Here is a 19,616-nt window from a genome sequence, read left to right as displayed (position 1 = left end):
CACAAGTTGAAGTTGTGATCTTCGGTGGGGAAATGTGAAGGTAGGTGAAAGCTTTAAGATGTGTTGCCTAGAGATGAGACAATGCATCTTCATCTTTTCACTTTCCCATGTGATCTCAACCTCTTATCTAGCTTCCCACCATTTTCCTATCTTTCGTGGTGTGTTGAGCTCAGAGAGCCCTAACTAAGACCAGCAAGTGCCAAGGCCATGCTTTTGAAATTTTAAAACTTTGAGTGAAGTAAGTATATTTTTATATGTAAATTATACAATGTCAGATATGTATAATATGTCAATGTCTCTTTTCCAGTAACGGAAAAGAGAGTAATACTTTTGTTACTTAGGATTATTTTATTTTATCAATGAACAGTCCTCTACTCTGGAAGATGACAAGTTATGTAGTAAATTATTGCAATAGAATTTGTCTTTAATGCATCTTTGGCTTAGAAAGGGGTTATTTACTTAAAAATTGCAAAGCATTATTTATCTTTTTGTAACCAATGAGCTGCCACTTGATCGATCTTTGTAGTAAACCTCAAAGCATTTCATAAAACCACACATTAAAAACATGTATAGACAGTTCTCTAGGAAAAGAAAGATAACAGGAAATGTGTGAAATTGTTATAAACAGGCATTTGTTAGTTTTGGCTGTTTAGAGAGAAGTTCTCTTTAGGTAGCTCAAGCTGGCTACAAGTCACAATTTTTTTGCCCCAGACTCCTGGATAATGGTTAATGGGATTCCAGGAATAAATCACCAACCTTGCCTGAAATGGGATTTTCATGGGGATTGAAGGGCCATGATATTGACTTTTGTCTATTAAGTATGGGCTTACACTGATATGCTCAGTGAAACCTGTGCTGCTGCTTTTGGTAGGAAAGATTGTGACAACCACTGCTTTTCCAGTGAGTTTCAAAGAAGCCACATGCCCACAGCAAGGATGCAGAGTCAGGGGATACTTCATCTAATAAAAAAGGGAACTAGCTGTGTTTTTCAAGATCCCTAGTAGTAACCTTTAGGAGTTAGAAAACATACTACACTTAAGTTTTAGTGACACATGAGCTGTGGGCAAGCCATTGCGTCTGAACAAAGAACCCGAGGTACGTTCCTGGAGACAGTTCCTCATCTGACATTTAACAGGCTTTCCAGTTGAGAAGAAAGGTAGGTGCTGCCTTACCTTGCCTAGGCTCTCCTTGTTTTTTCATCTCTTGTTCTAGGACACCTGTGAGTAGAATAAGAGGTGGGCGGGGGGAAAGAGGCCATGTCCTGTGGTACAAGTAACCATTCTGGATGAGGGTGGAAAGAGTTCACATGTATTTTGGGGCCTTTTGAGGACCAATCTGTGCTGCAATCCTGGGAGAAAAGAAAAAAAGCCTAATAGGAGTCAAAAGTGGGGTGTAAATAAGATTTTTAGCTATTTTTGTTATTAAAAATGAAACCAGTATCTTCATCTTTGATCATTTCTGAATGTCTTCTCTTCCATTGTATTTCTTCACATTCTAATACAGTTATTTTTTACAACTCATTAGTTAAGAAACTACCTGTCACATGCAGACTGTGGTGGAGACTATATAAGTCAAGGTCAGGACATCAGTCTGATCCTGAGAAAGATTATGATCTGACCTAGGTCCCCACTAATCTTTGGGACCATTCATGGGACTCTGAGGACATAAACTTAAGGTCCTTTTAGAAAAATCTATTAATGGAAGAGGCTTGAGGTTTCTTAGTGTGGCCATTGTGTAAAGGGCAAAGGAAACTGTGTGACTCTTTCTTCAGAAGAGATGAAACATACACAAAAGTGGGAAATGACTAGAACTTTCTATGTTAAGAAATAGCTTAAGAGACAAGACACACTTACTGGATCTTAGTTCAGGATTTTCCTATCCCAGGTCATCATTTTCTTTTCGTATTAGCACCATCATCTTGTACAAAAATGATCTAGGAGATTTCCACTTTATTTTATAATATAGTCCTGGGAGAGACTAGTCCTGTAGACCATCTTCTTTATGATCCCCTATAGACCATTTTGCTCTATGAGATAGACGTTCATACAAAAGCAAGAAAACATGACTGGTGGTAGTGCTGACCCACTGGGGATTTGGTACTATTAGTAAGTCTGGGGCTACCTGTGTTTTTCTATCTCTGTACTAGCGATAAAAATGAAGACACCATATTTGCCAATAGTTTCATAAATGTCATAGATAATATAAAGCCATGGCAGATCCTTTCCCAGTCTGGAGAACTATCCCCCATACCCATGTAATATTCTTGACTTATATTAAAGTTGGAACACTGAGATCTAGACCATAAACACACATTTGTTTTGTCCTTGTGGAGTTTATTTACCCTGTGTCAAAAAGTATATTTCTATATTGTGAATGTAGGGAGAAGCTGCATGAATTTACTTCCAGAGTTCCTTAGAAATAAGTAACATCAGCCTCAAATATTCAGAACATGGCTCACATTACCAGAGAACCATGAAAATATCATAAAAGTCCCTGCTGATAAAAAGTCTGTTGTGGAGAAACTTTCAGTCTAACCAGAAAAAAAGGCCACAAATGTAGAAGAACCCCCAACATTGTTTTGCAGTGTCATGCCCAAGTTCATTGTCAGCCACTTGAAAAGGTCTACTTGGAAGATGAGTTTTTAGAGCAAGAAACAAAGACTGATTTGAAACCAAGTAGCCCAAAGAAGATAGTCACTATTATCAACAAGGCCATCTTATGGTTGTTCACATATGTGTATACAGAGGCTCTAGTTTAGCCATTTAAAATGTGTGGGTGACAGGGTAGTTACCATTACAGGGAAGTTACAAACTTGGTGTGCTCTTTATTGCCGATGTATAGGCTGCTGTTTCTTGAAGGTGTCAGATGCGCTGGGCTTTGGAAATGTAAAGAAAATACACTGATGGATAAGTGTTATAATCATTGGTGTTGTAGTTTTCCTGAATAATTCATTCTATAATTAATCATTAAGATACAAAAAGTATTTCTCATCCGAAACTAGGAAGGTAGTAAAAGGTAACATTCACCTTCCAAAAACAAACAAATAAACAAACAAACACACACCCCAGAGAGGCATAGGACTGACAATATTCACTGGAGAGCTGCTATTAGCTCCTGAGAGGACTCCACACAGAGGGCCTATCTACTACAAAGCTCTGAGAAGATTAATACTGTCTTGTTTAATTGCTTGGCTTGAAATACAGTGATTTCCAAAAATCAACCTGAAGCAAGTGGAGCTAGAGTATTTATTTAGTGTATGGGAAAGAGTGTGCATGCATGAGTGGGCATGCATACATGTGCATACATGTATGAATGGTGGCATGTGTGTGAAGGTGAGTGTGTGTGTGTGTAGCCAAGCAGAAAACCTTGGGTGTCGTTTCTCACATACATTAAAAAAAAAAAACCAAAAAAAACTACAAATTTTTTTTTCTTGGTACAGCATTTCTCTCTGGCCTGGAACTTTCCAAGTAGGGTAGGCTAGTGGGTTATCAAGCCCTGGTGATCCACCCATCTTTGCCTTCCCAGAACAGAGATTACAAACTTGTGCCATTGCCTTTTAATTTGTTTGTTTGTTTGTTTTTGCTTTCTTCTTTTTGTTTTTTTTTTGGTTTTTTGGTTTTTTTTTGTTTTGTTTTTTGAGACAGGGTTTCTCTGTGTAGCCCTGGCTGTCCTGGAACTTACTCTGTAGACCAGGCTGGCCTCAAACTCAGAAATCCGCCTGCCTCTGCCTCCCAAGTGCTGGGATTAAAGGTGTGTACCACCACTGCCCAACTGCCTTTTAATTTTTTAATGTGAGTGCTGATGATCAAATGTTCTCCTGCTTGTAAGGCCAGCCTTTCTAGGGAGTTTTCTCTCGAGACCTATTTAGGTTTTAGTGGTTTCAATTAGATAAAGACTTCATTTTCTAAATCTTCTGAACATATATCTGGATAAATAAGGACAAAAATAATTGCAGTAAACAAATAAATCGAAGTACACATTAAATTGGACTGAAAAGAAACATCTGTTAATTTCACAACATCTTAGTCCTCTATTGCTTGTGAGGGAAGTCACAAAGATTTCTCCAACACTTCCTTACCACTCACCGTTGGTTAAGTAACTCATGTGTGGTGGGAAATTGTATGTGAAGGAAGGCAGAACACATGTGAAACTATCAGTGCCCAAGAAGAAATGAGAGTGGACTTTTTGTTGTGGTGGCAGAGCAGAAAGGGATGTGGTCAAGATTTTTTGCAATGTGGCTGAATGTGTCTAGAACTCCAGAGCAGGAATAAAATTGTTGATATCTGAAAACTGAAATATATCCAATATATTTGATATGCCCAAAACAAAAGGAGACAAGGAAATAATGTTAGAAATATAGATTGGGGTTGAAATACGAGTTTTTCTCAATAAGAAATTAAAACTGTTTTCTATTTTTAAATGATCACCATGGGTATTAAGTGGGGTAAGATTAAATATACAAGGATCAGATGGACACAAGAGGATGCTTAAAGGTTGTCAGATAGTGTGATGAATTCCTTTGATAAAGCAGAAGAAATGTAGATTTGAAAAAAAAAGATTGATTGGACATGGAGCACAGGTAAGAACAATTATTGACTTTAAAAAAAAATCAGTTTTCTAACATGGCCATGATTAATTGTTGGGCCTACTTTGAAGGAAGGGCATGTGGATTGTCACAGCACTCTGCAGGTTCTTGTCAAAACTTTCACTCTACATTGGGGGTACAGTTTAAATACCATGATTTCCACATTCAACCTGAGGCAAGTGGAACTAGAGCATTTATTTAGTGTGTGTGTGTGAACATTTGTGTACACATGTATGAATGATTGTGTATGGGGGGTGAATGTGTGTGAGCCTCATTAGGATTTAAATTAATGCCACAGAAGCTAAATTTTCACAAGGAAAAATGAATGAGTTGCTGTCAATTAGATTTAAGATTATCCTAACCTTTGCAAATTTAGACTTGATATTCTGCTCAGGGGATGATAAAGTCTATAGATGGGTTGGAATATCCCTATTCAATAATATATAATATGTACCTCACTTCACAACCTTGCTCTTCCAACACCCTCCACAAGATATATAGACACAAATGCAAGGATGCAACAGAAATATAAAATTAAGGAACTATGACTCCACAAAAGGCATACATTAATTCTTCAATAACAGACTCTACAGGCACTGAAATACATGAATTGCCTGACAATGAGTTCATATCATATTATAATCCTGAGGAATTCAGTAAAATAAAAAAGAACACAGTCAGACAATTCAATGTAATAAGAAAATCCACACTATTAATAAGAATTTTGACCAAGATTCATAGCACAAAAAGAACCAAACAGAAAGTTCGAAGATGAAGACCTCAATACATAGAATTAAAATAGAATAGTTTTAACAACAGAGTGCATTAAGCAGAAATTTTAAAATCTGAGAACTTAAAAACTGATTCTTTTTAAAATTTCCCATCGTAGAAAAAGAAGAAGAAAATATGAAAAGACTCTAAAATACTGGATTTCTTTTTTTTTGTTTTCTTTAAATTTTTTACTGTTTTTTTTATTTATTTACATTTTAAATGTTATCCCCCTTCCTAATTTCCCTTCCTCAAACCCCCTAATGAATCCTTCCTCCTCTCTGCTTCTGAGGGTGCTCCCCCCTCTTGCCTCACTGCCCCAGCATTTCCTTATGCTGAGGCATCAAACCTTCACAGGACCAAGGGCCTCTCCTCCCATTGATAAGGCCATCCTCTGCTACATATGCAGCTGGAGCCATGGGTCCCTCCATGTGTATTCTTTGATTAGTGGTCAAAGTACCTGGAAGCTCTGGGAGGGGGTCTGGATTGTTGATAGTGCTGTTCTTCCTATGGGGTTGCAAACCCCTTCAGCTCCTTCAGACCTTCCCCTAACTTCTCCATTGGGGACTCCATGCTCAGTTTGATGGTTGACTGCAAGCATCCTTATCTGTGTTGATAAGGTTCTGGAAGAGCCTCTCAATAGTGCTAGACTCCTGTCAGCAAGCACTTCTTGGAATCAGCAATCATGTCTGGGTTTGGTGGTTGCATATGGACTGGATCCCCAGGTAGGGGAGTCTCTGGTTGGCCTTTCCTTCAGTCTTTGCTTCACTCTTTGTCCTTGTATTTCCTTTTGACAGGATTTCAATAACAAACTTTCTCACTATAAAACTAGCAGCAGAAATAATAAAACAAGAAGATTGATTTAGTGAAACAGTTGGTGAGGACCAAGTCCTAGGAGAGATATGAACATCTAGGTACTGTAAGCACATGTGTCCCAAATGTATTTTCTCCTATCATAATGAACTTGTTAAAAGCAAAGACAAAAAAACTTTCAAAACATTGAGAGCAAAACATGTCACATATAAGGGGATGATTAGTCTTGAAGTGCATTTTTTTTCAGCAAAATACTCGTAGTCAAGGAAGCCCTAGGTTGATATATTCAAAGTGCTTAAAGAAAGAATACTTGACAGTCAAGACCATAGTAACTAGAAAAAATTATCTTTCAGAATATAGGAAAAGTAAAATACTTTCTCAGACAGGTAGGATTCTGATTATTTTCTGAAGCAGAAAAGAATCTATGACTCAGGACTAAGTTTATAGAAAATACTAATTGGAGATATACAGATATAAAGTAAGTAATGATAATTATCAGAAATATGAATATGAACAATTCACAGGTAGAGGTAAGCACATAATCAAGTTCAGAATACACAGTGTTGGCTAATAATACATCATTAACTAGAATGATGGCATGAAATTTCCTTGATTTGTAGGTTCCAGCATACGTAATTCAGTTCTATCTACATTGCTTCTCCTGACAATTTGTATCTTTGTGTTATATTGTATTTAGACTCCCCAGTCCCTGTTTCTAGGAATTAACCCTAAATTATATTTCTTCTTCTAGTATTGTTTCTGCTGCCATGATTGCCATACAAGGAACAGAACAGACTGTATTGGAAGCTGGTTATGGGGGACAGCAGAATGGACAACCTTTATATGTGAATTCACATTCATGGAAAAGAATGACAGAGAAGTTCTTGAAGGGAGAACCCAAAATCCTTGGGGTATGTTGATTCTGAGAGAACAACAGTGCTACAATTTCACAGATGACCAGTATAACACCAACACCAACCACGGTGTTCTGCTAGTCTCATCATGCATCCAATGGTCTTCGAGTCATTGGTGTGCAATTTGTAGAACTTAGCTTTTGAAAAAATAACATATTCTTTTATGTTATTTCATATTCAATCCATAATTCCAGAACTAATATCTTCCTTGATCTTTCTTCATCAGGGGTTCTATTGCTGCAACAGAACACCATGATCCCCCCCCCCAAAAAAAAAACAAGTTTGGGAGGAAAGAGTTTACATGTCTACATTGTAATCTAGCATTGAAGGAAGACAAGATAGGAACTCAAACAGAGCAGGAATCCAAAGGCAGGAGCTGATGCTGAGGTTATGGAGGGGAGTTGCTTACTGGCTTGCTTTTCATGGCTTGCTCTGCCTGTTTTTATATAGAAGCTAGAACCATCATCCCAGGAACGGCACCAATCACAGTGGACTGGGCCTTCCCCCATTGATCACTAATTAAGAAAATGTTCTATAGGCTTTCCTATAGCCCTATGCTTATAAAGGCATTTCCTCAGTAGGAGTTTCTCAGATGACTAAAGTCTGTGTCAAGTTGACATAAATCTAGCCAGCAACTTGTCTTTTAAGGTTTCCACTACCTCAACGTTGCCACTCTGGGGACTAAGTTTCCTGTGGCGGAAACTCTATGCGTCAATCTGAACCCTAGTATTTTACAAAACTGTATTTAGTTTTCAAAGCTGATGCCTGATACATGGGACTGTGTCATCTTGAGTATTTCAAACAGCAGTGGTGAGTGCTCCTGTGGCTCCACAAGTTCTATGTACCCTATGCTGGCTTGGAACTTACAATGTAGAAGCCCAGGCTAAATGTCAAGTTTTAGAGAATTATAACATAAATTACTGGAATTTTGAGTTTTATTAAATTAGTGTATGAAGGTGAGACTTTTTTACAATTTTCCATTCTTTTTGTATCTATTCTAGTGTGGTTAGACTGTTTGTTGTATAGTAACCGTATTCTAAACACATATTTGTGTGTGTGCATGAGTGTGTGTGTGTCTGTGTGTGTGTTGGGCTGCTTATGGGATTCAGAAGAGAGCATCAGATTCTCAGAGTTACTGGTAGTTATGAGTCTTCAGATGCGGGTGCTGGAAACAGGACTCTGGGCTTCTGCAAGAGCAGTATGTACACTTAACTGCTGAGCCATGTCTCCAGTTGTAGGTTCTCCCATTTCCCAGGGTACTTTATTTATATTTCTTATACCTCAGATCCCAGATTCCAAGACAATGCTATATTTACTCTCCTTCTTCTTCACTCAATTTCTAATTATGTTTCTTCAAGTTACTTCTTAGGATAAGTATTTACTTCTGGGTCACTCTTGTCTGATCTAAGAAGGGCAGCTGTAGAAGTAGCATCTTGAGTATCAGAAAATGCATCTTTGGGCAGGTTTTGGAATATTATTTCTAACTGTGAAATAATTAGCATTATGATAGACTCTAGGGAAATTTTTATAAGTTATTTTATCCACACCTCTATGGACAACAACAACAAACAACAAACTCCAAAACAAGACAAGAGAAGATTATCCAGAACCTCATCTTAGTGTATCAAAGATGGAGAATGAGAGTTCCTTAGTGGTTGTGTAAGTAATGACATGGGCATACATGTTCTTATTTCTTTACTGTTATCTCTAGATTGTGCAGATTGTGATTGCCATCATGAACTTCAGCATAGGAATCATGATGATAAGTGCTACTGTGTCATCCGGTGAAATACTCCCTGTATCAGTTTATATAGGATACCCAATTTGGGGGTCCCTAATGGTGAGTTGCATAACTTATGTTATAATTGGGTCTAGCATAACATAATTCTTAAGATTTTTAATTAATTAATTAATTAATCTATTTACTAATTTATTTACGAGGACTCTTATTTTAAATTATTTTTTAAAATAGACAATAAAATATTTGTATATAGTACACTGTGCTTTTATTTTCTCCCTTGTAAATGTTGTTTTTGTTTCCTCAAAGGAAGGGATGAGATGAGAGCAGTAACCAAGCTGTGTGAATACACAGCTTGAGCTGAGGCCAGAGCATTTCTCTGTTCTAGCTATCCTTACGCCTAGGCCTGAATCTTCCAGCCTCTGTACAATCTAATCTTCTGCAAGCCCAGATCTTGAAGCAGCTTCCAGCCTCCATCTGCTAACCTAGGCATAAAAGGTTTTCAGCCTTTGAGACTTACTGCTCAATAAGCTCACCCTTTCTAGTTCTTTTGGGGCACTGGCTGTTTTGGTTCAGCTCAGCTGTTCTGGCTAAAACCTCCTCTCCAAGCTGACTCATTCAAACTGGCTTCTCTCCACTTCTCACTGAATTGCTCTGCTTGGAAAAAATTGCCTCTAAACTCCACAAACTGAACTTTATGAACTCAACTGTACTCAACTGAACTGCACCGAACTGTACAGTATTCCTAAACCCTACTGCACTGTCTCCACTATTGTATTCTTGTACTGTGCTCTCCCCCACTCTACTGTTTGTGTATTCCTGTACTATACTCCACTGTATTGTGTTTCTAGCTCTCTGTGCTGTTCTTGAGTAGCCTCTCTCTCTCTCTCTGTCTCTCTCTCTCTCTCTGTCTCTCTCTCCCCCCCCCTTGAATGTTGGGCATATTTCCACTCTGTCTCATTCAAATCTTTCCCTGATTCATCAATTTATCTGTTCCTCAGTTAGATGTAAAAACAACTTCTATTTTTTTATTGTAATTGTTGTCTGGGACATTTACTGTGTCTGTCTACTAATATAGGCCTAGTCCTGGAAACTTCCAGCCTCCATACAATCTAATCTAAGCCTAGAAAGTTTTCAGCCTTTGAGACTTATGCTAAATAAACCCATCCTTTCTAGTTTTTCTGAGCTGGTTCAACTCAGCTGTTCTGGCTCAAACTCCTCTCCCACCTGATTTAATCAGTCTGGCTTTTCTCTTGGTATCTTCAACAACAGGCTCTTACTTTTTGCCATGTAACAATAAACAATGACAGTAGCATGCATTGTTTTTGGAAGCTTCTGTGGTTTCCCTAGTCAATATCTCACATAATCCTCTCCTATCAAGTATTTCTGCAACTTTGAGAAAAAAAATGTCTTAAAAGTATATTTGACTCATGTAAATGTCACAGGTAGTTTAAAATGTTAATATGTATCAATGAAGTTATATTGCATTACTATGTAACCATGAACTCAGATCAGAATAAATTGTACATTGTTAACATTAATTCCTTCACAAGATGAAGGCCAGTGACTTATGACTTCTGGTGTTGTTTAATTTAGTGGTGTAAACTACTCAATGAGTGTTGTTGGAACAATCTGACTTGTTAGCATATTTCATTTCTCATATGTGTTTTCTATATGTATTTTCAAACCAATAATTAACAAGGGCGAAGAATTTGCTATAGTTTACCCTTTGTCCTTCTGTGAAACTCATAGGAGATTGAACAAAATGAATTGACTATTCTGTGCCTTACTGAATACTTAGTCTCTTAGTCACTAGTTTTAAGAGACAGTTTTATATGTTGGTACTATAAATTATATTAATAACTAAATAATTGTTATTTTAACCATTACATTCAAGCATCTTTCCCAAATAATTATGTTGCTAGATACATCATCTAAAGTATCCACTATCTTGCTTTTGTTTATTTTCATCTAATACTTTTATAAAAGCTACCTTAGAAACCTATATAGGAGACTTGTGAAAGTCGGTGAGTCTAAATGTGCTGACACACACACTAGCTATTTAGATAAAGTGAAAACACTTTCCTAGCTGAAAGAACCCAATGAATCCCAAAATATACTAGTCATTATCCCCCAAATAGTTAATTTTCTCTCTGCCATCTTTTGTTTATACCATTTAGTAATTATTTTATCTTATTATTTTAAACTCAAGGACAATTTTATCAGGTCAGAAGTAAAATCCTAGGAAAGGCACTTTGAGAATCCCAGTAGTTGCTGAGAGAATGGAGGGGGAAATACGAATCCTTACTACCTGAGTTAAGTTGGCATGGATGGCAGCCCTATAATGCCAAGCAGCCATACAGTGGGAGAGATGTTTTAGAGAAAAAGCAAGGAAGCCCAAAGAACCAAATAAATACCATACTTCAGCTCTGGCCAGCATGCATAAAGGAGGCAAAGAAGAAAACACCAGAAGTCTTTTCTAAGCAAGGACTTGGAGAAGTGGACAGACCAGTTGAACTACACAGTAGCCTCTAGGAACTGCACCTGAAGGCCAGAATTCTGGCAAGAAAAACCACAGGATGTTATCAAAAAGATACTTCTCTTATTTCTTTAGCATGGTTTAAAATAAGTACAAATTCCTGAGAGGTTTTCCTTTGGCCAGGTGACTGAACAGGCCAAGTGGATTATAGTAGCTATTTTAAATGATAATAACATTTAATCTCTTTCTTTGTTTTAATAAATCCTCAAATTTTGCTGCTACAAAAATAATACTCATTTTTAGAAATTTAGAAGTTTATGTCTCAGGGCTCTCAAACAGTCTTACTAGTATTACTGTTGTGTGTGTGTTGATATTTAAAATTATTGGAACAAAGAGCTTAAGTGGGAGCAGGAGAATGATAAAGGTGTGGAGAGGTAAAATGAAATTGTCAAAGAATTGAAAATATTGATGAATTGTACCAGAGACCTGTCTGGTAAAATTCTTCTGTTTTATAGGAAAGAAAAGAAACTTCCCTTCCTCTTGTGGTTCTAGGAGTAGGTTTCAATATGTTATAATTTCCAATTATATAGTATTTTAACCTGGATTTTCTATCTTTTTTCTAGTTTATCATTTCAGGATCATTTTCAATTGTAGCAGGAAGAAGGACTACAAAAGGTTTGGTGAGTTTCTTTTTTATGTTATTTTGATATCAAAAGAGCAGTATCTATTCTGCCAGGATTTGAGAAAACAATATTTCTTAACATCTAAGAAACAAGGGATGACTTTGCATTTGATCTAGAAGAATCTTCCTGTTAAAACTTTAAGCCAAAAAAGTGGCTAAGTCCTGATGTGAGGTTGGATATTGTGTCACAGCAATTTTCAGAGAAAATCAGATGTGGAGAATTCAGAAGAAAAGTCAAGAATGGTTGTGTGAATCAAATCTACATTGAAGTTTACTGATCACGCTCATGACCATGACACTTACATTTGATGTAATCAATCAAATGGTCAGAGCATGTATTCTCACTTTATCCAGACTTTGAATATTCAATAAAAGAAGTTCACAATGAGTCATTTCTCAGGAAGAAACAAATTTAGAATATAACACTCCAGGATTTCTGTCACAAAGTCAAGAAAAAGACCCCAAATCAAGATCTCGATAAACTTGACAGTAGTTAGGAGCACATTTGCATTCTCCTTACTCAAAAGAGAAACATGGAACTCTAGAATGCAGTTAGCACATTTCTCAGTCTTTGCCCCAGCTTGTTCCCCACCTGTGACTTTTAGTCTCTATCTACCATGCTGCATCCTCACCAATCCCCTCACACTTTCCTGGAAAAGTTTCTTTGTTTCTTATAAAAAGTGGAACTACTTTCAATACTAGAAGAGAATTGAAGAAGGAATAAACAGCAGAGAAGGAAATGTGCAAAATGTGCAAGGCCACGAGAGGCCAGGAAATTTATCCAAGCAGAAGAGGTCAGGGAATCTTGTATTAGAGAATGGTAAGAGACTGACACACAGATCTGCAGCAGATGTATAATAGACAGCCCAAGAAGATGACTCAGAGGTAAAGGTGATTGGCACAACAACTAGAGTTGGAGCCTCAGGACACATAGGTGGCTAGCTGAGCTGTGCAGCTTCAGAAATAAAAAGAAGACATCCTACCTCCAATATGGTGGGAGCAGAGAGCTGACTCAGCAATTCTTTGAGCTCTACAGGAACACACATCCAAAATTAAATAAATAAACTTATTTTTAAAGTATAGTTATTTTGAAATCCCCTCTAGGAGAAATTTGGATTATGCTTCATATAGGGTTGTATTTTTTAAAGTCACAACAAACAATAATCAACAAAAATAATAAGGCAAACCAATACAACATGGCACCATCAGTAAAGACCAGCATCAACAAAGACCAACAAAGAATAATAAGACAAACCAATACCACACAGCATCATCCACTGTCTGTTGAGTTATATTTAAACCCTTTTCAAACATCATGTATTCATTCAAGAGTCTGCTCTAGCAAAACATCATATGCCCCCAGTTTTAGACAGCTTTCAAAAAAACACCACATTTCTATTCTCAACAAAACGTCCTCCCATGTGTCTGCTTTAATACGACAGTTTAAACAAAATCACATGATACAACTGAGTCTCCAAAAAGCCTCAAAACTTTCACTTCAGCTTCATGTGTCTGTAGGGATAATCTGAAATATTTAGTTGTAGAAATGACATTCACATTTTTATTTTAACAAGAGATTTTAATTGGAAATAATGGTAGAGACAAATTAGGAAACCTTTGAATTGATCAAAATAATGAGCATGAAATACGTAAGGAAAGAATTGAAGAGTTTAAACTGATGTGTAGAGATAGACTTATGGATATTGGATTAATCAATTTCATTCCTTTCTAGGTTCGAAGCAGCCTAGGCTTGAACATTACCAGTTCTGTGTTTGCCTTCTCAGGGATTATAATCAGCTCACTAAGCCCAGGCATCTATTCTTTCCACGTATATTACTGTAACTATAGAAGCTCGTCTATAGAAAGCTGTCGCATGACCTTGTCCATTTTAATGGTGCGTAGTTTCTGTTTTCATGGAGTTATGGTTGAAGCACACTGGGCAAACTGACTCAGAGAAAACCAGGAGTAACATTCCTCAATTCTAGAATCACCTTGAGAAGTTAGAAACCATCAAGAAATAGATTAATCTTTTATTTAGGAATGAGGGTCACATCTCACACTCACATACCTGTGTACAATGAGATCAAATGAGAGAAAGGTTCAGGTAAATGTAAGGAATCAACCTCCTCATTCCTTATCCAGAATAAACAGCATTGTCTTTATTTTACTTTGAGTTAAACTCTTGAACCCTAAACAATTGCCTAAGGGACGTTGATAACTAATTACTTCCTAGAACATTTAAAAAGTCTTTATAGTAAGCAATTCAATCTCCAGCCACCCAACTAAGATGAGATGGGACAGATGTTTAGTGGATGGAACAGTTTTCCAAAACCACTAAGAAACTGGCAAAGATACATTCTGGAATTTCCTGCCTGTAACTCACCTATTCTATGTATTTCTTCTGATTAAGGTTCTAGCTTGCTATTTCTGAAGATCTGTTTGTTACCTTGTAGACATCCAGGGTGCAATGACAAGAACACAGCTCTGGGATTGACAGCTGTGTAGGATGGCTTTCTTGGTCATGGGGCCTGTGAACTCACACAATACTTCATGCTTAAAGTAATCTTGGTTTACTGTAAGCTCTGCAGATGCTTTTTTCACTCATCTCAACCAGCCACCTTCTTGTTAAGGTCATAGTCTTCTAAATTGTGTAAGTCTTATTTTGTATCTGTGCGGCTTCATCTTATGCCTGAGGACCTCCATAAAGAAGGATCTCATTAAGCTTGAAGTGCCAAGTATATTCCTACCTGGGCACCAGTGGCATCATTCTACAATCTTGGAGCACACACATTTTTTGTTGCATGTTTTGTTTGTGTGTGGAGTGCATGAAAATATGTGTGCATGTTCTCTTGAGTGTCTGTGCCAATACAATGCATGCACATATGTGTGTGTTTCTGTCTGTTCTCCCTCCCTCCCTCCCTCCCTCCCTCCCTCTCTCTCTCTCTCTCTCTCTCTCTCTCTCTCTCTGTGTGTGTGTGTGTGTGTGTGTGTGTGTGTAGGCCAAAGTCTTTCTTGATTGTTCTCTACTTTAAGGTAGGGTCTCTCATTTTGACCCACAACTCTCAAGATTCAGCTTATCTAGCTATTCTTCTTGTTCTGAAGATTCTTCTTGTCCTCTGTCTGCATTTGAGGATTGAATGCATGGCATCACACCTACCTGACATTTATGTGGGTGCTACAGATCTGACCTCTGGTTCTAGTGCTTACACAGAAAGCATTTTATCTGCTAAAACATCACCCAAGGCTCTGAGATATATAATTTACACAAGATATCAGGGTTAGTACTGGGAGGGTTTTAAAAAAAAATCTCTCTTAATTCAAGAAGCTTTTATCCACTTGGAAGAAAAAGATACATTATGAAGCATGTAATTATAGACAAAGAGGTCAGATAAAGTGAGCTCTTTGTAAGAAAGAGCAGGTAGAGGTATTACTGTGTGAAACAACTGTTCCACATGAAATTAGCAAGACTAAGCTGCAAGTGGCCTAGAAAGGTCACAGTTTCATAGGATTTAAACTAATACATGTGCTTCAAGAAAAGACAGAATATGAGCCACTTAGAAAGCCAAGAACTGGCTAAAGATAAAGCGGTGCCAGAAGCCACGGTCCTAGACTCTTGGGCCATGCCTCTACCCTTTCAGTGTATAAATGTTTAGAACATGTGATTCTTGCTTCTCACATGCCTGTGTTATGAATTGTTGACAGGGTCTGGATATTGTGGTAGTCATTTTAAGTGTGCTGGAATTCTGCATAGGAATATCCCTCTCTGCCTTTGGATGCAGGGCAATGTGTTGTAACCCTGGTGGGGTAAGTTTTCACTTTAATTTAAATATGTCTCTGTATGTTTTCTGTCATTCTGTAATAAATCATACAAACAAAGAAACTTAACCTAATTCTCACTAATTCCCTCTCAGTTCCAATGGGTGAAGTATGGGCACAGCTTATTGTTTATCCACACTTTCTTTCCAGAGACTCACAAAATTATGTTTATGCAGTTGGAAAGTATGTGAGATCCTCTGAAGTTTCAAATTCTCGCAAATAGTCATGTGGCAAAATTCATATCCTCTGTAGTATAGAAATTATGACAGTGCACTTCTTTGAAGATACCAAAGTAACCAATGTCTTGAGTTTTTTGTTTGTTTGTTTGTTTGTTTCACACAATTTGAAAAAGTTCATTTAAAATATAGTCATTGTTAATTGACTCAAACTTAACTGATCTGTGGCTTACTCACAGGAATGATATTCAGTTCTATTCACAGGTCTTATTCATACTCAAGGAGGAGAATCACAAGAGGGTCACTGAGAGCCATGTAGTATTTTTGTTTTTATTATAATCAAAATAGTACAGTTTACCATCCTATCATAAATGATGTCCCCTTAGAGTCCAGACCAGAGAACAATTCACATCTTAGAAGTCCAAATTTTAGGTACCAAAATTATCCTACTTTTTAAAAATCATAGCAGTCTTCCCTGGCTCCTGAAGAAACATTGGAGATAAGACTTCTCTGTCACTGGTTACCCACCTGGGCATTGTCTTACCCTAAGACTTTTACCAAATCCTTCTGGCTGCTGATGAAAACACTGATCTCACTGAGTGGGGATGGGAGAAGAGACAGAGAAGTAGGCAAGAACAAGAGTATGACCAACTCTTGTGTTCTTTAAGTATTGAGGACTCTAGAATGAGTCAGAGGCTAGGAAAACCTCATAGCTGCTCAATAGTCTCATTGTCCACAAGCCCAGGGATGGACAGGAGTCACAGTCAATAATTAACTGACAATAAAATGATGAGATCAGTGGGTACTCATTTATATCCTTTCATCCCTTTTTGGGTGCTTCTAGGAAACACCATGTTTATATGTCCACAGGCTCAACCAAAAGAAGAACATTGGACTAGGTCATAACAAAACTTAAATGGGTTTGCAATGTAAGACTCTAGAGTTTTCAGTTTCTTGGGTATTTTTGAAGTTTTTGTGATTTCATTGAGTGATGAAGCATTTTGGCGTAGGGAAATTCCTTCATACCCTTCAGACCTTAGTATTTCTTGAAATGATATGTATTGTCTCTTGACAACCCAAGACCAAGCTCTCAGTACAAAAGGAGATTTATTTGTCCCAGAGAGACAAAAGACAGTGAATAATAGACAAACACAGGAGATAGAGGACAAGAGAGAAGGGGAAGGGAACAATGGAGAGGGGTAAGCAGTATTTATCTTGAGGGGAGGAGGCAAAGGACTGCCTCTGGAGACAGATGTGGCCCATAGGAAAATGGCAGTTTATAAAGGTAAAGAGGGAAACGTCATGTTAGGATGAGGTGTTTAACTTAATTAGGCATGTAAATTGGGTGAGCCAAAGGGGGCTTCTGATTACTGGACTTCAATCCTTTAATAGTTGTACCTTGGTAGTCAGTCTCAGGAGGAGAAAGTGACCAAATAAGGGAATTGACCATGGTGGCAAACTTTAGGAATGTAATCTAACAGTTTTTAACAAGACAGGGAGAATGCGGGAGGAGGGCAAGACCTGCCAGAGCAATGTTTGCTATGCTTGAGTTGACTAGAGTCCCTTCACACACTGTATGGAAATCTGTGCTTCTCATGAACTCTATAATAGTAGTAAAGCTGATCTCCCCAATCTCTCTGAGTCTAGACATGTAATGTCATGTAACATATAATGAAAGTCTCATAGTCTCTGGAATCTTCAACCATTTCTATCAAACTCCATGTCACATCGCTTTGTTGAACAAGGATGAGACTTCTCCATGCTTTCAGCGTGGTTCCTGCCACTCTGGACCAGTCTGGTCATCATAGTGCTTTATGTATGGCAACCACATTATGATTTGCATATGTTGCTGCCATCACTCTAGGAAATTACTTTGGGAAAAGAGCGCTGTATTTTATATAAAATATCATTTTAAGCAAACTCACTGGTATTCTCATTCACACCTTAGATTGCTCCACTCTAAGACTCAACAACAGCCAGAAACTTCTTTTATATATATATATAGTATATTTATTTATCTTTTTTTTTTCAAAATCATAATTTTTACTTATTCACACAGGAGTTATAAACATAAAAAGGCAGGACATGGGGAAGGGGATGACACTGGAGTGTGGTTGTTCAAGGGGAGTACAGATATCTTTCAGAACAGGGTATTGGTTGGATGAAGGTTCAGGGGACAGGTCACTATGACTCTGCCTATGTTTCACTTGTCCTTATCTAAATTGGTGTTATCTGCCAAGGCTACCTATTTACAAGGTCTAAGACAACTCAGGCTGGTAAATTTCCACAAAAGCTTCCTGTTTGCAATAGCTTATAGGCATCTGTTTCAATGTTCTTCCACAGAGACCCCCAAGACTTGGTGTTAGTATACATGTATGACAGGCCTATTGCTAATTTTAGGTCTATGGCTGATTTTAGGCCTTCAGTGTATAAGCAGGGCTGCCCCTGACATCTCCTCTCTTCTCTAAGTATAGAAGGGCTGTGGTGATTCTAAACTTTCGAAGGCGGGGATAGAGGCCTGACCTCCAGTAATTGAAAGGGACCTTGTAATGGCTCTGGTCCCCCTGTTGTCCAGTGAGGCATTAGGGCCATACCCATCCTGATGTCTTTTTCCTGGAGAGGGTATACTTTTGACATCAACTCCTATGCAGTCACAGCCAGAAGCTTCTAAAGGGCAAAATTCTACAACTCATTGTGTGTCCTAGGTATAGCCTGATCAAAGGACGCCTGAGAAATACCTGTGATTGATGTGAGATTCATATTTATAGTGACAGGGTGAACATTGATAATGATGATAATATGTGAGTAAGAAAAGGAATTCCTTAGGCTCTCTGAATGATGCAACAATATCTAATTAACTTTACAGGTTGTGGTAATTATGCCATCAAATCCTGCCAAGGCAGAGACAGCATATCCTGTATCACTTCCAAGTAGATTGATGCCACCAGAACAAGAGAAAAATGTTCCAGAAAATACGCACTGATTATTTTTCAAGAACCACATATGGGAAAGCACAAGAACCCAACTCTGATGACTATATATGCATGTATGAGTGTGTGTGTATGCCTGTGCATGTGCACATGTATGTTGTGTGTGTGATTGAAATGACATTCTCACGTTTCATCAGAAAGTTGGCAGATTATTCCACTGGCTCTCCCTAGAAGTGTCAGAATGTAATAAATAAACCATCCATTTACTGGCTAAATAACACTTGAACATGTTTTTATTCATCATTAGGACATTCTAAAAGTGTTTTAAATAAGCAAAGAAGATTTTAAAGTAAACAGATAGCAGATATATTTTTATCTGTTTTGAGAGTCCTCCACACTGGTTTCCATAGGGGTTGAAGCAGTTTGTAATCCCACCAACAATAAATAAAGGTTACCCTTTTCTTACACCCCCTTCCATCAGTTGCTGTCTGTTGTTTTGTTGACCTTTGGCATTCTGATTTGGGTAAGATGAAAATGTTTTTTGACCAAATCTGTTCAGTTTATATTTCTTAACTTCATAGTGGATTGCTCACACAACATTAAAAATCCTTTAGAACAACAGACACATTCATACACTCTTCTCTGTATGTTTCAATAAAACAAAATGAAAATTGCACAATAAAACACCTTTCTACATTAAACTTGGATCACTATG

General features: G+C 37.6%; 1 protein-coding gene across 2 annotated transcripts; it reads left to right on the top strand.

Annotated features, from left to right (window-relative positions):
- Positions 1-1,029: 1,029 nt before the first annotated feature.
- On the top strand, positions 1,030-19,376 carry LOC114629486 (membrane-spanning 4-domains subfamily A member 4A-like). 2 transcript variants are annotated; one of them, XM_028777517.1, is made up of 7 exons: positions 1,030-1,095; positions 6,918-7,077; positions 8,792-8,920; positions 11,921-11,977; positions 13,712-13,873; positions 15,682-15,783; positions 18,838-19,376. In XM_028777517.1, the coding sequence occupies exons 2-7, from the start codon at positions 6,934-6,936 to the stop codon at positions 18,952-18,954; spliced, it is 711 nt and encodes a 236-aa protein (XP_028633350.1). In that variant the 5' UTR covers positions 1,030-1,095; positions 6,918-6,933; the 3' UTR covers positions 18,955-19,376. The 2 variants fall into 2 exon arrangements, with proteins under 2 accessions (XP_028633350.1, XP_028633349.1); XM_028777516.1 differs by having other exon boundaries at positions 1,039-1,156.
- Positions 19,377-19,616: the final 240 nt, after the last annotated feature.

This window comes from Grammomys surdaster, unplaced genomic scaffold, assembly GCF_004785775.1.
Source record: "Grammomys surdaster isolate TR1022 unplaced genomic scaffold, NIH_TR_1.0 310, whole genome shotgun sequence".
Taxonomy (NCBI): domain Eukaryota; kingdom Metazoa; phylum Chordata; class Mammalia; order Rodentia; family Muridae; genus Grammomys; species Grammomys surdaster.
The sequence above is the reverse complement of the archived record's forward strand: the minus strand, read 5'-3'. Positions and strand labels throughout refer to the sequence as shown.